At 50.3% G+C, this 17,548-nt stretch overlaps 1 protein-coding gene across 1 annotated transcript in view; it reads left to right on the top strand.

Moving 5' to 3' along the window:
• Positions 1-17,548, top strand: part of LHX4 (LIM homeobox 4) — a 42,547-nt gene that overhangs the window by 11,433 nt on the left and 13,566 nt on the right. Inside the window, exon 2 of the mRNA XM_060088534.1 lies at positions 6,331-6,502. Coding sequence (XP_059944517.1) covers positions 6,331-6,502 — 172 coding nt within the window. The remainder of the gene's footprint in view (positions 1-6,330; positions 6,503-17,548) is intronic.

Raw genomic sequence — 17,548 nt, 5'->3', positions numbered from 1 at the left:
CCTTTCCATAGACACAGCTTGACTTCAGAAGAATTGGCTTTTTCTTGGAATCACAATGCCTTAGCCCTTGTATCAGGATATGTGTGTGCATGTGTTTGTGTGCATGTGTGAGTGTGTGTTAGTATCTGTGGTATATGTGTGTGTACTTATGAGTATGTGTGTGTGCTAAACATGCATGTCTCAGTATATGTGAATATGTGCAGGTGTGTTTTGTGTCTAAGTGAATGTGGTATGTGTGGGTGCCTTTGTCTAGTATGTGTATATCTCAGTGTATCTCTATTTGTGATTGTGTTTTCCTCTGTGTGTCTGAGTGTATATGTGAGTATGTCTGTGTTGTGTCTTTGTGTATGTTGTAAGTATGTGTGAATGTGTGTACATCTGACTTGTGTATGTGTCTGTGTGAGTGTGTGTGGTGGTGTCTGCTTGGATAGCTGTGTACACACAGCTGTTCTCCCTGTGGGCTTAGGTCTGTGCCTTGGGCTGTGTCTCTCCTGGGCGCTGGTGAATGGCCCTGCAGATGGGAGTGTATTGTACTGTGTGGTCCAGCATCTCCACAGATTCCTTGTCTGTTCCAGGGATGTTGCTGTCTTTTCATGCCTGGGTTTACCCTCTGCAGAGCCCCAGCAGAGAGCATCACCACAGAACACTTTCCTGCAGATAAGATAAAAATTTTCATTTTAAATGAAACGACTCCTTGGATCAGGAACTGAGTTTATAGATCAAATTCTGTCTTAGTGACTGCAAGGATCTGCTTAAACTCCAGTTTTTAAAGTAAAATTTCGTGATATCAAATACTGCATGAATAAGTTGAGTTTACTAGGGATTTGGAAATTTTGGTTACGACTTTATTTCTCTTAGGAAACCTATATAACTTCTGTCCTGTTCAGACTCTCCAAATTATTTAAAAAATCATAATTTATTGTAGGTTAAAAAAATCTGTTTTGTTGCTCTTTAAAATTTTCTAGCTCGCTCATATTTCACACATTTATTTCATCTAAATAATTGCATGGAGCACTGTCTCCTAAAGTGTGGGGTTTGAGTTCACAGGTCCCCACCCCCTAACAGGCAGGGATGAATCTGAACTTGACAGATGCCATCAACAAGCTGGCACTTTGCAGCTGGGTGGAGGGGATCAGCCGGACAGGGGTTCCCACTCCCAGCCCTCCTTGGGCATTAGGTGTCTGTCCCCTACAACACATGCATACTCTGTCCAAAGGATGGAAATCTGTCCCTCAGACTTTTCCATTTATCCAATTGTTGGGGAGCATCAGAGGCCACTGGCTCACCTACTCCTGTCACTGCACACAGAGCAGCTTTGAGACTATTCCCCCACCTCCATTTACCATTCATAAAGTGACAGGGTAGAACCAGCCAGGTGAGGTGATGTCTCAGACCCTCCAGCTCTGGGGTTGGGTGAGCCCATCTTGCACACAGGCCCAGTTGAAATCCTGGTTCCCCCACTGTGGGACCTTGGACACTTGGCTTGATCTCTCCCAGGCTCAGTTTCCTCATCTGTAAATTGGGGATAATAACACCTCCCTCACCAAGTTGTGCGGATTGAGGAAACATACATTTAGGACCTGGCACAGTTTATAACAGGCTCTTGTTGCCTGGTTTTACTATTACTATAGGTATATTGTGGGTCTCTTAAACCATTTGTACATTATCTCTGTTTTAAAAAATGCTCTCTCTCTCAAAATCTACAGTGGAATACAGTGGGAAAGGTTTTGTTTTCTTTTAACTTAAAAAGCACCCTTAGTATGTCCCTTAGATTTTTGCTAGACTCAGGGACCCCCAGTTGGGTCCCAAGGCCTCTCTCTGAGAACCCCTAGTTTGGGCAGCCCAGCCTGTCCCTGCTGGACGCATCCCCTGCAAGCTGGAGGTCGAAAGAAATGGCTGTCTGCTGCTTTTAGTGTTGTTCCTAAATATGATGTTGCCTCAGCTTCCAAGCCTCTAAAACTCCCCTGCCTGCCCTTCCCGCATACATTAGCCTTAATGTATTCTCTCTTGAATACTCATCATATTAAGGCTCCCGGTAGATACCTTGCTCGAAATAAATTTTACGGGCATGCATCCTCGCCCTCATCCCCATGCATTTGTGGCCAGGAGGAGAAATATAACCGCTTTCCTCGGAGGCCAAACAACAATTAGGTGGGAATTGGCGGCCCTCTGGCCCGGGGGGAGGGCGGGGTGCGGGGAAGGATCGGGCTCACGCCCCGAGGGTCGTCCCCAGACCCCAGCCCCCAACCGTCGGGCTCTCCAGGGGTTAATTTGCCTCCGCTGGCCGGCTGCCTGGCTCCTGGGACAAAGACATCCCTAGCGGGCCGTGTCCCCGGGGCCTATGGTCCACAGCTACACACAGGTAGGGCCGGGCACTCTCGGCTCCGGGGGCAAAGGTTCCTGCAGCTCGGCACCGCCTGCCCTTCGGCACACCTCTTCCCTGAGCCAGAGGGCTTCTCGTTAGGGCTTCCTTCCCCTCCTTTTGGAAAAAGATGCCTGAGCAATCTTCCTCCACACCTCCTTCCTCAAGCCCCTGGCTCTGCAGCTGCCACAGCTCCGAACGCGAATTCCAGCAGGGGAGATCCACACCCTTTTCCGCTTAATGGCCAAGTTTACCTGCGTTGTCTCCACCGCTTGCCCAGGCTGGACTTGTCACACCACAGGAGCTTCAGGTTATCCTCCCCTCATTCCCTAGAGTCTCCCCTCTTCTTTCCCAACCTCCAGCTGGTAAGGGCCCTGCTCTCGGAACCCTCCCTGGCCACTCCAGGGATGCCAGTCTCAGATGGTCCCTGGAGAGAGGCAGGCGTGTGGTTGAACGGGCACCTGCCTGGAGGTGCCAGGCACGCCCCCCACCAAACCACGGCATAGTTGCTGTGTGATGTGGGCCCTCTCTGAGCCTCCGCGGGGGGGCTTGACATCTTTGCGGGGATTCTCGGTGGGAGTTCAATGAGGTCAAGCCCAGGATCGTGGGTCCCTAACTTTCCTTACTCTCAGTCCAGCGGCACCACTTCGAGCACCTGGTTACTGCAGTTATCTTATCTCCTAATAATAGCAAACCTTTACTGAGCACCTACTGTATACCAAGTCCCTTCCTACATATATTGATTCATTTACCTTGACAACAATTCTACCAGGTACTATTGTTATCATCACCCCACTTTTACAGGTGAGAAAACTGAGGCAGAGAGAGGCAAAGTAATTTGTTCAATCTTAGAAAGCAGAGCCAGGATATAAAATTAGGCAGTCTGGCTTCAGAATCCATGGTCTTCATCTGTGTCCTACCTAGCCCTTCTTATTTGATGGAAATTCGTGTAGCTGTCATGTGTTTAGCACTTTTCTGGGACTCCTTGGTAAGTACTTATTGGTTGAACAATTTCTTTGTCAAGGAGGAAATGTTTTGAGATAAAAAGAAAATCCCATCTGAACTGGGACAGGTACCAAGTGTCCAGGGCTACACGTATCTGGTAGTTTTCATGGGGCATTTTGGTCTGAGAATCAGGTCAAAGGGCAAGGAATCTAGTGAGTATGATTTTCGGGCAAATGGTGGTGACTGCCAAGACCATGAAGGGAACAAGGTGTGCTGGGGTTTAATTGGGTCCAAGATAGACAATTGTGTGTACAGGGCTAATGATGACAGTTAGTGAATGTCCCAACAGTGTGTCTGTAAGTTTTAGATACATATGACTTAATACTTGAGAAAGCTTTCTCTCTACATAGGTTTAGATGTGCTTAAATTTTCCCCCTAATGCTTTGAGACTAATTCCCTATTTCAACACTTTAAAATTATATCACAACCAACAAACTTGTTATGAATCAAGAAACACTAGATTCACGAAATCTCACGAGAGATTTGGTTTTACTACCTTTGTTGACATTTTGGGGTGTGCAGGAAAAACTAGTGAAGAACTGTTTCAAGTGAGCTTCTTAGAGAGGATTTGATCAGTAATTTATCTGGTGAAAAATATCTGTGGAGTTACTCTTGTGTGCCAGACATTGTGCTAGGCACGGATGATACAAAACTGAGAAGGAAATGCTGTTCTTGCTCCTTGAGGATCTCACCTTCTGATGGGAAAGACGGTGTGTAAAAAAAAACAATTAGCAAAAATGCTATTTATAATAGAGGTGAGAAGCCCCAGGGTTACCAGTCTCATGACATGCTATATCACGAGGCTACCATAGGAGGCCAAATGCTTGCACTTTTATATTTTTGTTCTTAACATTTGTTACTTTCCCTTTTTTGAGGAAAAGGACCAGGGAAAATGGCTAGAGATGCTAACACTATTCGTTCATCCAGCTGTGAAAGCCTGACCATTTTGAAACTAATTCAGTGACTCAAAATACTATCAACCCCCTGAGCAATCCCTTGGTAGAGATGGGATGGCAGAGAAACAGACCTTGGATAGGAAGTCACCCAGCAAAGGAACAGGGTGCGGTAGTGGTTCAGGTTCAGTTGCAGACAACAGAATCCATTTTCACTATTTAAGTGGAGAGTGATCAATTACCAGGTATGTAGTAGATGACTTTTAACTCAGTGGAGCCAGTTCTGGGCCAAGCTGCTGGGAATAACTCCCAGCACCCAGAATGTTGTTGCTTCTGCCATGATGGCTCAGGACATTAAAGCCAGAGAACCCTGTAGCCTCTGCCATGATCCACACCAGCATAGTGGGAGCCTGCCTCTTGGCAGGCTCCATTCAACTCGGTTCTGAATTCAAATCTCTTCTAAGTTCATCTGCTTGGCAGACTCTAAATCACTTTCGGAACCCAAGCTGCAAGGGAATCTGGAAAAGCAGTTTCTAGTTTTCCTGTCTGCAGTACATGAAGGCATATTAGTTGGGTATGTTGATCGATGGTATCTTTTGCATTTCATTAAAATGCTGAGATTCTCTCTCAGGAGACTCTCAAAATAGTGAGCTTCTCCAATGGACAAAGGATTAATCTCCAAAATATATAAACAGCTCATGCACCTCAATATTTAAAAAAAAACAACCCAATCCAAAAATGGACAGAAGACCTAAATAGACATTTCTCCAGAGAAGACATACAGGTGGCCAAGAGGCATATGAAAAGCTGCTCAACATCACTAACTATTAGAGAAATGCAAATCAAAACTACAATGAGATATCACCTCATACCAGTTAGAATGGGCATCATCAGAAAATCTATAAACAACAAATGCTGGAGAGGGTGTGGAGAAAAGGGAACCCTCTTGCACTGTTGGTGGGAATGTAAATTGATACAGCTACTATGGAGAATAGTATGGAGGTTCCTTAAAAACCTAAAAATAGAATTACCATATGACCCAGCAATCCCACTACTGGGCATATAACCAGAGAAAACCATAATTCAAAAAGACACATGCACCGCAATGTTCATTGCAGCACTATTTACAATAGCCAGGTCATGGAAGCAACCTACATGCCCATTGACAGATGAATGGATAAAGAAGATGGTGACACATATATACAATGGAATATTACTCAGCCATAAAAAGGAACGAAATTGGGTCATTTGTAGAGACGTGGATGCATCTAGAGACTGTCATACAGAGTGAAGCAAGTCAGAAAGAGAAAAACAAATATCGTATATTAATGCATATATGTGGAACCTAGAGAAATGGTACAGAGGAACTGGTTTGCAGAGCAGAAATTGAGACACAGATGTAGAGAACAAACGTATGGACACCAAGGGGGGTGGTGTGATGAATTGGGCGATTGGGATTGACATGTATACACTGATGTGTATAAAATTGATGACTAATAACCTGCTGTATAAAAAAATAAATAAAATTAAATTTAAAAAAATACTGAGATTCTCTCTCCAGGAATACCTTCAGGCATGGACTTTGGTCACTACCCACCCCCAACATATCATTTGCTTTTTATGCCAGATGACCTCTCAGTCCTTGCTTAGGCAGGGCTTACTTTAGAGGCTGAGGTTTTTAGCACAGATTCTATCCAGTAGTGAAAATGTCATAGAAATAAAGGTGGGTGTTATTGGGTCTTCCTGGCCATTGGCTGTGGAATTGCAGCTGGCAAAAGTGGAGTTAGCTGATGCTGCTAGCCTTGTGGTGCTCTTAGAAACAGGCAACCCCTTTGGGTCAAAGCCACCCAAAGCCAGGCCAGCAAAGCATGGATTGGATTTCAGTCCCAACCTACTCCTTTGACCAGGCACCTTTGTGCAGTGTACAACCTGTACAACTGTATGTGGCAGCCCTGAGGGTTTGGCTTATGTCCTTTCCCAAAACAAGCAGAATGAGAAGGCATCCAAACAGCACCTGGTTAGTGGTGCTGTACAGAAGTCTTACATTGCTTCTCTCTCCTCTCTCCACAGAGATCCCCCAGTGTGCTGGCTGCAACCAGCATATCCTGGACAAGTTCATCCTGAAGGTCCTGGACAGACACTGGCACAGCTCCTGCCTCAAGTGTGCAGACTGCCAGATGCAGCTAGCTGACAGGTGCTTCTCCAGGGCCGGGAGCGTCTACTGCAAGGAAGACTTCTTCAAGTAAGTCAGAACTGGGGGGTGCACCTTGCTCTCCTTGTCCTGATCTAACTGCCTCCCCCATGCAGTGATGGGGAAGCTCTCAGTAAGGCAGGATGGGGAGGGCGGGGGTCCACCCTGGGTGGGGTGAGTGAATCCTGGTGCTGAGAGGCTGCTCCTCATTGAGGGCCCCCTTTTGATCACCGGCCCCATCAGCCCCTGAGGCCCAGAATTTCAGCCTCACTTGAGCTCTGCAAGGGCCATGGGTGGGGAGCCAGCAGGAGGCAAGAGCCAGACTTCTCCAGGGTGGCTGACAAAGGATCCCTGCAAATCCTAGAACGAGTTGCTCTTTCTGTCTTGGTGAGTGAGTTGGTGCCTCAGGGTACTTAACTGTATCATTCCTGCGGCTTTCAGAGTGGTACTTTGAATTTTGTGCCCCAAATCTAGAGGCATCTCTATGGTTGCTCCTAGGGTCTCAGAGAAGTGTTGCTCCTGGTAGGGGTTGAGCCAGGCTCAGACAGTGTCATCAACTTCAATGGAAATATGACAAAGAGACAGTTTTGTGTGATGGTTTAGAGCCCAGACCCTGCCTGGGTTTGAACTCACTTATTAGCAGTGTGCTCTTGGGCAAGTTATTTAACTTCTCTGTGTCTCCATTTGCTTATCTGTAAAATGGGGCTGATAATAATAGGGTTGTTAGTTTTGAATGAGTCAACATGTATAAATTCCTTAGGATACTTGCCTGATACATGAGAGTTAGCTCTTAAGACTGTCCTTGATTTTTCATTCTGGGGTTGGGTCCATCAGAAACAAATCATGTTGGAACTTTAGGTCAAAGTGAGAGGATCTCCTAGAATTTATTTTCCATGGCATTTAGTCTGAGACTTCTCTCCAAGAATTTATTACCTGAGGCACTTAGGCTGATGCTTCAAATGACGTGGGCCAGCTGGTAACAGCAAAACCAAGAGCAGGAGGTGGGGGGTGTCTGTCAGCGACACAGAGCCCAGTGTGGGTGGCCCATCGGGTGCATGGAGTGTGGTGGGACTGCCGGGAGGCTCGCCAGCACCGGGACACACTGGGCACAAATGAACAAGCCCTGGAGAGATGGTGTGCATCCTTCAGAGGATGTGTTTTCTGGAGACAGGGAGGAAAAATAGGGAGAAGTGCCAGTCCTGATACAGAACGTGATTTCTCACAAATCCTCCCCAAGGTTTAACTGCGGGGAATAAGTGATTGGAATTTCTGAGGATTCTCAAATTTGGTTAGTCCAACATGAGCCGATTTGCTCTCCCCACCTCTGACCCTCGCCTCGCTGTCTTTATTTAGGCATTTACGTGGTTCCATCCCCTCTACCCACATCCTTTCTCAGCAACACGTTTGCCTCTGCCTTCCTCCCTCATGGATGCCGTGGCCAAGCACCATGGCAGCTCTTATGGGCCCCTGGATGGGACGAGTGTCATCGAGTGTTGGGGGAGGAGGGCAGGAGGAAGTAGGTGGGTGGGCCTGGCTGGCGGGGTTTGCTGAGCTGTCCCTGCTTCCAGGGCCAGCGCATCATCCTCCTATTTGGAAATCCTCGGAGAGCTCCAGGGACGAGCAAGAGGCCACGTTGCCTTTTTGCCCATCTGGGGACAGGATAGGTGCTGAGATGTCCCTGGGTCAGAATTCTGGCTGGGGTTCAGGCAAGACCTGTCAGGACCACAGACCTAGGGCTCTGTCACCAGAGAAGCTCCGTCGAGCCCCGGCCTTGCCCTAGGGCCCTATCTGATGTTTGGACCTCGACTGGCTGCCTCCGGGTGTGGGAAGGGGAGATGGCAGCAGCTGAAGTGTAGATTTGGGTTTGGGAGAAGTAGTGGTGAGGAAAGAGGGTCGCTCTAGACCCGGCAGGAGCCCAGGGTATGGGCTGAGGAGGGATTAGCACAGGCCTAGGAGCCATTAGCCCAAGACCAGAAATAAAAGGGACAATTACTCACCCAGGCCGTTCCCTGGCCCCCTGTCTCCATGGCCTTGCTTATCAGTAATGTCCCTACTCATCTCCCCACCCACACACCTCCCCACCAGACCAGCGTCCCCCCCACAGCTCAGCTCCTGACACCCCGACCCCAGCTCCTTCGGCAGGGCCCCCTCTGCCTACAGAATATCCCAGAAGCACTGTGCCGCCAGAGCCTTCCACCCTGTGCCCAGCCTCCCATCCAGCTCACTGCTTTCCTTGGGTACCCGATGCCCCCAGCAAGGTGCCCCATTTCCCAGCTATTGCATCGTCCAGGGATGAGGTCCACCCTCTCAAGGTCTCCCCATCCTTCCATGACGGTGAGTCCAGCCCCTCAGTGGCCTGGCCACCTTGCCCCTTGTCTCTCCCGATGACTCAGCGCGAGCTGCTTGCTTTGCTCATTCCTCACGCACCTGTTTGATCTTCCCCGTTGGCTGGAGGAAAGGCTTATTGGTCCCTCATTTTCTGTCTTCCCCACGCACCTGGCCCCGAGCCTTGCCCACAGGCCATCGCTGGGTTTGATGCAACAGAGGGTAGATTACATAGCGAATTCACCACGCACTGTGGGGACCAGTTTCTTCCGTACCTGGCTTGGCGTCCTGCGAGTCAGAGGCCCAGGGTGCCTCCGCTATTTAGCCCCAGTTCTTTTCCTTCCACAGCACTGCTCTGCTTCCTAAAGTAGCCCACCCTCAGGACTGGATCGTCTTGTAAAGCAGGGGAGCTGGCCGCATATTCAGTGCTGAAACCAGGTCATTAACTCTGTGATGGGGCCGCCGGGTGGAGAGAAGTTTAAACCTGAAGTGATTCTCCCCACTGCCAATGGAGGGGCAATCAGACACGAAGATCGGGCACCTCTGAAGCCCTAGGGAGGCCACATGGATTTACAGGCAGTCAGGCCTCACCCAGCTTTTGGGGACCATGGCTGTTTGGTACAGGAAGGCACATCTGCAGTACAGTTTGGTATAGCAAGTCACAGTCCTCGGTGAGGACAGGGAGGGAGAATTGTCTACGGTCAGAGTGGCCTCACCTCCCATCCACAGGGGTCTTGGGACCTGCTGCCCACCTCGGGCTCAGGCTGTGATTTGGTCACAGAATGGGTGGGTCTGCTCCTCATTACAGCTCATTAAAGGTTACCAGGCACCAGCTTTCAGATGGCACATGTGCAGAGGGACACTGGGAGCAGAGAGAACAAGAGGCGGGGCAGGCGGGGAGGGCAGTCCCAGGCAGCCCAGGTCCCATCCTCGTCTCACACCAGGCTGCAGGTGTCACCACCAGCAGCCTCGAGAGAGGGCCAGCAGGTGCCGTGCACTTGGATTTGCCCGTCACTTGTGCCCGTGGCACTTGGAAGATGCCTGGTCAGAGACATCTTCTCTATGCTCCTTGAAGTAGAAGGGAAAAAGAAAAAAGAAAAAGCAGTGTCCTTTTATGATATCTGCCCCAAAGCCCGGCTCGGAGGCAGAGGGCAGGATTCACTGACCTCACCGATCAACACTGTGGTTCTAAGTTCCAGGATCAATATTTTAAATCTCTTTGCCTATAACAAGGGGCAGGGCCACTGCTTTGCACAATTCCAGGGGCATCTTTTATTCTGTGTGAAGCTTTGTGACCCAAGACTGTAATGTGAGGAGTGCCCCGCTGGAGGTGTGTAATACCCCAAAAGTGGGGTGGGGGGACAGAGAGGAAAGCTGGAGGTTGGCTCCCACTAGCTTCCAGCCTGTGAGACATGGTCATACTGGTGACTGGCAGCAGAGGGCGATGTTGGTGTGTGCACAGGCAGAAAGAAGTACTGTCGGAAGGTTGTACTCTGTGGTTGTTATGTTGTTTGAAGGGGGAGGCTGTTAAACTCTGTCTTACTCAGTAACATTGGCGGATTTTTGCTGTTGTTTGTTGCTTTGACTCTTGGGTCCTTGGCTCCGCTTCTCCAAAGGAAATAACATTCTGGGGCCTGAGAGGAGAGGCTTAGCTGACTAACACGGCGTGCTTCTAAGATTATTACAATTTGACTCGCAAGCCAGGGAGCCAACACTCCTTGGGTTGCATTTGCTGAGCAGGTCTTTTCTGGACTGTGCACCCAGCATGTGGAGGATCCCTGGCTCCTTGCAAACGGACTAGAGCCTGGGGAGAGCAGGGGTCTGGGATTTGGGCTTCCGGGTCCCCCTTTACATCACTGATTCGGTCCTGGGATGAGCCTAGCAGCTCCCTTACTCTGAGGCGTGGTGAAAACAGGTTTTCTGCTCCAGGAACTGGTTCAGGTGCTGGGGTCCTTAGGCAAGTTCCTTAACATCTCTGAGCTCCAGTGTCCTCTGCAGGAAAAATGGGAACGCTAATGTTGGCTGCTTTAGAAGACCTGGTACACAGTAGCATTTCGCAAAGGGGAGTTATTTTATCAGTAGAGTGGTCTGGTGAACCCAAACGGAGCTTGATTGAATTCCTGTCCTGTGTTTTACCAGCTATTTGTCAGCAAACAAGTGACTAGGCCTTCCTGAAAACCTCATTCCGTTATCTGTTAAGAGGTGACATTCTAACCCACAGAGTTGCTATGAAATGCAACTCTGTGGGTTAGAATGTCACCTCTTAACAGATAAGGGAATAAAGTTTTGGAACGCACGGGCTCAGCAGCCATGGCTCACGGGCCCAGCCACTCCGCGGCATGTGGGATCTTCCCGGACCGGGGCACGAACCCGCGTCCCCAACCACTGTGCCACCAATGGAAGAAGATAGCGTGTAAACTGTGTCTAGCACTGCTGGGTGCTTCATGCTAGGTGCTGTATCTCTGGGTTTCTGGCCCTGGATGTGTTCACCTGACCTGCGGTCATGGAGGACCAGCTGGCAGAGTTCTCCCTCGGGCTGGGCCTGAGCTGACCTCTCCTGCCCGCTGCTCCCTCCAGCTTTGAGACCTTCCCACTGAGATGACTTTTAGAGGCCTAGAACTCCTCAGATGGAGGCAGGGGTAGCCTGGCAGGTGGAGAGGGTACATGGCAGTGGGCCGGGGACAAAGATGCCATGCCAATTTACATGAAGACTTGAGAAACAAACCAGTGATTATTGTAGTATGAAACAAACAGCTATAGAATCAAAGAAAGCGCAAGAGCCCATGTACGTTTTTAAGGTAAAGCACAGCCTTTAAGAACATCCCAGGCTTGTGGGGAGCTTCAAGCCACGCCCTGGCCGCCAGGTATGCGTGCTGGCATCTGCCTGCCAGAGGGGGCCATGGGGAAGAGTTGGAGGCGTTCTGGGGTGACTGCCACTCCTGGGGGGTCCTGTCTAAAACTTCATGCTTCTCTGGGGGTGTCTCCCTGCCCCTGAGGCCCTCACCTTCCCGGCACTGCGGGGACCCAGCGGGATGGAGGGCTGCTGCGCCGTTGTCACTGGGGAGCTGTGTCCCCTCCCCCAGCCGGTCAGTCTCCAGGCAGTCAGCCTGGCTGTCAGCCAAGGGCAGGTTAGCGGTGTCCTTGGGAGCCCGGGAGCTGCTGATTTATCCCCGCAGTTCAGAACAGCCTGTTTCAGCTCCAGCTCGCTCTGAGTTTGGCCCAGCTGCAGGGTAGTTTTGCTGGCTCTGGCCAGGTCTTCGTTAGTGACCTTGGGCCAGTCACTCCGGTGACCAGGGCCTCCATCCCTCAGCTGGGCAGACGCCCACAGGACATTGGGCAATATGGGCCTGATGGGCCGATAAGGGCCCAGAAACCTCTCTCCGAGGTGGACATTGAAGAGGGACTAGGTGCTGGGTTTGAATGCAGGCTCTGTGAATCTGGGACATTAGACCTCTCTGAGCCTCACTCTCCCATCTCGAAAAAGGGATGGGAATAAAAATGTCTACTTTTCAAAAGTTACTATGAGGACTGAGTAAAATGAAGTGTTCAGTAGCCATCATTACTGGGAACTATTCCTATTAAGGCCATGATGGCATATCTATGTAGGGAGGAGGAAAAAAAAAAGAGAAAAGGAGGGTCCTGGGGCAGAGGCTACAAAAAGCCTTGGGCCAGACAGGGGTCCTGGGGAGGGAGGTGGGGCCTGTCCAGTGGCAGTGGCAGGTGATTGGAACAACTGTCCACCTTTTGGTGTGTGGAGCTGCCATGAGTCTTCCCCACAGGAGACCATCCCTCTCTGTGTGGTCCAGAGCTCTGTGGCGGTGACCGCAGCCCTCAGCCTTCACTTCCCAAAGCGGGGTTCCCAGCTCTGGCAGGAGGGTCCTGCCTGTGCTTGTGTGGCCGCCTCTAGTAGCTTGTACTCTGTTGCCCCAGGAAGAGGCCACTTCAGTTCTGGGGTTGGTTGTGGTCCAGTCTGGGGCCAGGTTCTTGCTGAGCCACTTGTTATTTTTGATAACCACACACCTGTTAGGACACACACACACACACACACACACATGCACACACACACTCTAGCAAAATGTGCTTGAAGAACTCACAAGGGGAGGGTCTCTTTGACGTGTGACTTTCCATAATTTCCGAATAGTTTATAGTCTAATTCCCTCGCTAAGCAAATTAAACCTCTTAAGGTAACGACCAGGTGGTCCAGATAGTAGCTGCGTGTGCGGACATTTGTAAGATTCAAACACTGGTGGGACCAGGCCCATAGTCATTTGCAAAGGCCTGTAATCAAGGCAGAAGCAATTACTTAGCTGAGCAGTTCCCCCTGGGACCTGAGGCAGTATATCAGGCGGTGATGAGTCCACGGATTATCTGTCTGCCTGCCCCGGAGGCCTCCCGCTCAGCGGTGCCTGCCCACCCTCCCAGAGCCCAGGCTCTCAGTGAAGGCCTCCTGACATCTCTGGAACCTGCATACTGGAGACCTTTCTGCCTTGGGAGAATCTGTTTGGAACCAAATAGTTGCAAATCAGCCTGGGAGTCAGATGGCATCTGGGCTGTGGGAACATGGTCCCCAGGCAAAGAGGGATGGGGTGACCTGGGAATGGGAGAGGGGGTCAGCTTAAAACACGCCAGCTGGCAGCAGCAAGTCCCGTTCTCTTAATCACTGGGGCTCAACCTCCTGCCTCCTTTACTTCCCACCCCCAGCCATTCAGGTACCGAGACACGGGGTCCCACCTCCAAAAGGCCCTCTCTCTCCATTCCCACTGCCTCTCTCCTCTCTCGGTCCCCTGTCACCACACCTCTGCACTGCTGGAAGCTTTTCTAATAGGCTGTCCTTCCCCTCTCGATCCCCTCTCTGCCAGTCTATGCCTTCCTGCTGCAGCCCATCTTTGGCCACGTTGCCCCCATGGCTCCTGAATCTCCCAAGCCCAGTGCTCAGGAACCCGTGGCCTGGCTCCACCACGTTTCCTGCTGATTCTCTGGCCGAGGTCACACGAAGGTCCAGGGAGATCCAGTCTCTGACTTGTCGATCTGGCTCCTGGGGTCTGTTGGTGCCCCTGGAAGCGCCACTTTCGGAGAAGCCACAGACCAGCCTTGGACCCTGTGGCGGGCATCATGGGTCCATGCAGCGGGCTGGCCGGGGGTATGGTGGGAGGGGGTGGGATGGGGCCTCTGACCCCGAACGTCCATGCTGCTGCCTGTCCCCGTGTCTGCTGCACCACGGTTGAGAATGAGTCCTTAGGCCTTGAAGGGCTCAAGAATCAACAAGCAAGCTGCAGATGCTGCGAGAGGGCCAAGAGCGTCCATTACGCAGGGTTTCTCAAAGAATGGTCCATGCCACAGCTGTACTGGGGTCATCCGTGTGGGGCTTGTTAAAAGTGTGGGTTCTGGGCCCAGAATCAGGAGTCTGGGGTGGCTTTTCTGCTTCTAAGCAAACATCCCAGGTGGCACTTCTGCACAGAGTGATTTGGTGACAGCTGGGCTAACACCTTGGCAGAGAAGAATTAGTCTGGAGTAAGGAGAGCCGATTAGGTGCCTAGAGGAGAGGAGTGGGAAGGAGGGACGATGTTGTTGGACCAGCTGGCAGGCTGTCCCATCTGTGAAAAGGGAATAATAGCAGCTACCGATAAGGGCTGTTGTGCGCTTTCAATGAAATAGCACACGTGAAATCCCCCGGTGCATACTGACTGCTTAATGCATGTTCACAAAAATTAAGAGAGATGGGCTGCACTCTCGTAGAAGAGGGTCAGATCCTACACGTCCCATTGCCTCTTGGGAAGCAAATCTCCCCCCAACAGGGAAAGTGGGGAAGGATGGCTGGGGGAAGGGAGAGTTGGGCTGTAGACCTTTTTCTGCCACTAACTGGGCTGTGTGACCTTGGGTAAGCCCCTGACCCTCTCTGGGCTTCCCCAGTTTGCTTCTGTGTTAAATGAGGAGGTTGGACTAGGTCACTGGTTCTAAAGCTTTTCCCATTGTATTCATCTCAAAGTAATATTGAATGCTTGTTGAAAAGAAAAACATTATATTAAAAACAAAAAACAGAGCCTGAGGGGCAGTTCTGGTGGGCCTGGGAGCTTTATGTGTGAGTATGTGTATGGGGGAGCTGTGTCCGTATTCTCTAAGGCTCTAACATTCTCCGGTGTCAGGCCTTCTCCAGATATGGCCCCCGTCTATGTCTGGAGAAGGCTGACCGTTCTGGGGCAGAACTCTGTGTGCCGTGACATGGCTGTGGTGGTGATATATGTTGGAAATATTGGTACATACAGTAACAGTAAATATCAGCGACTTACCTGTCAAGTGTGGTGATAGATAAAAGAAATACATGGAGGGAAGTGTCAACTGGGAAAAAAATATACAGCCGGCAGTAAATCACCACCAAGCAATTAAAGCATAAAATTAAGTTGTGTGGTATTTTGTTTCCTCGGGACAGTCCACACTGTGGCAGCTCCCACACATGGGAGGCTGGCGTGGGCCCTGGGCTGGCTTCCACTGACTGCTGTCAATGGCCCAGAGAAAGGAAGAACATTGGGTTCAAATCCCAGCTCCACTGTCTATGGCTGTGAGGCCCCTGGCACATTTCTTACCCTCTCTGAACTTGTTTCCTCATCTACAAATGGGGGAATTGTGCATTAATGCATACCGTAGGAGTGGGTCATTCACTACGTATGACCAAATAGTCACTGAACACATATCCCGGGCCAGGCACTGCTCCAGGCACTGGGTCCACTGGTGAACCAAACAGATCCAGCCCCGCTGTCATGGAGCTCGCCTTCTAGAGAGGGGAAAAGACAATACGATAAATGAACGAAATGCACAGTACATCCATGGGAGATGAGTGCTTTAGAGAAGGGAAAGGAAGTGCTGGGGTGGGGTGCAGGGGAGGTGGTTAAGGACTGCCCCCTGAGAAGGATACATCTGAGGGGAAACCTCTAGAAAATGCAGGAGTGAGCCATGTAGATATCTGGGGAAAGAGCTCCGAGCCCAAGAAGCAGGCCGGATGGTGCAGGATCGTAGAAGCCAGTTAGGGGACTTTGGCTTTTACTCTGAGTGAGAGGGGAGCCCCTGGAAGGTTTTGAGCAGGGGAGTGAGGTGGTCCGACTCAGGGTCACTGTGTGGAGGATAGACGGTGGGGCAAGGGCTGCAGCCAGGGGATGCTTTAGGGGAGCTGTGGGCAAGGGGAGAGGGTGGCCTCAGCTGGGGAAGCAGTGGTGGAGGCGGCGAGGGGTGGTCCAGTTCTTGGCGTAATTTTGAGTGGTGCCAATGAGATCTGCTGACAGATCAGATGCGGGTGTCCGAGGCTGTTGGCCTGAGCAACTGGAAGAATGAAATCACTCTTCTCTGAGATGGGGAAGGTCACTGGAGGAACAGGAACATTTGCAATAGATGTTTGTTTGAGCAAACATCTGGTTGCCCATGAAATTAGGGTTAAAATTGGCTTTTCAATTCCTGCAAAATGTGCTGTTGGGATTTTGATAGAAATTGCATTAAATCTGTAAATCCCTTTGGATAGTATTGCCATATTAACAATATTAAGTTTTTAAAGCCATGAATATAGAATATCTTTCCATTTGTCTTGGTCTTTTAAAATTTCTTTCAGAAATATTTTGTAGTTTTTAGTGTGCACATCTTGCACCTGTTTGGTTAAATTTATTCTAAAATATTTTTGATTCTTTTTGATGCTATTGAAAATATTCCTGTTCCTGTTCCTGAGGAACAGATGTTGGGATCTGCATCTGGATCAGGAGTTTGGTCTTGGGCGTCCAAGTCGAGATGCTGAGGACGTCATGGGATGCACCCTTCTGGAGTTGGGTGGGGAGGTCTGGGCTTGGAGGTGGAAGTAGAATCCCCAGGGGTGTAGGGGGGACAGAGAAGAGGTGTGGGAGGTGGAGAAAGGGCTGTCCGAGGAAGGAGCAGACCCAGGAGAGTCGGGTCCTGAGACCAAGTGAGTGCAGCGTTCTAAGGAAGAGGGATGGCTGATGTGGTAGAAGGTCAGGGAAGATTAGACTTGACCACTGGACTCAGCAATGCCGGGGCCGCGCTGACCTAGTCAAGTGCAGTTGAGGTTGATTTGTGGGTGGCATCTTGACTGGAGCGTGTATTATTCAGGGTTTTCCACAGAAATGCAACCAACAGGGTGTGTGTTGGGGGGGGTGTATGTGTAAAGGGATTTAATTTAAGGATTGGCTCACATGATTTTGGAGGCTGAGAAGCCCCAAGATCTGCAGTCAGCAGGCTGGAGACCCAGGAGAGTTGATGGTGTAAGTCCCCATCCAAAAGATGGCAGGCTCGAGACCCAAGAAAGGGCCAGCATTTCAGTTCGAGTCTAAAGGCAGGAAAAGACTGATGTCCCAGCTCCCGGCAGTCAGGCAAGGGGAGTTCACTCTCACTCTTGGGAGGGCCAGCCTTTCTGTTCTCTTCAGGTCTTCACCTGATTGGATGAGGCCCATCACTTTGAGGAGGGCAATCTGCTTTACTCTGTCGACTGATTCAGATGTTAATCTGTCCAAAACCGCTTCCAGACACACCCAGGAAAATGTTTGAGCAGACACCTGGTTGCCCATGAAATGAACCATCGGAGTGGATTCAAGAGAAGACTGAGAGCAGGGGCATTAGAGACCCTGACTAGAGACCCGTCTTCTGAGGGATTTTGCTCCAAGGGGAGTAGAGAAAGGGCTGGTAGATGCAAGGAGGTGTAGGGTCAAGAGAGGTTTTATTTTTTTAAGTGGCAGAACTATTGATAATAGCATGCTGTACGCTGCTGGGTAGATGTGATAG

This window comes from Mesoplodon densirostris, chromosome 2 (assembly GCF_025265405.1).
Source record: "Mesoplodon densirostris isolate mMesDen1 chromosome 2, mMesDen1 primary haplotype, whole genome shotgun sequence".
NCBI classification, from domain to species: Eukaryota; Metazoa; Chordata; class Mammalia; order Artiodactyla; family Ziphiidae; genus Mesoplodon; species Mesoplodon densirostris.
This window is presented reverse-complemented; position numbering and strand designations above follow the sequence as displayed.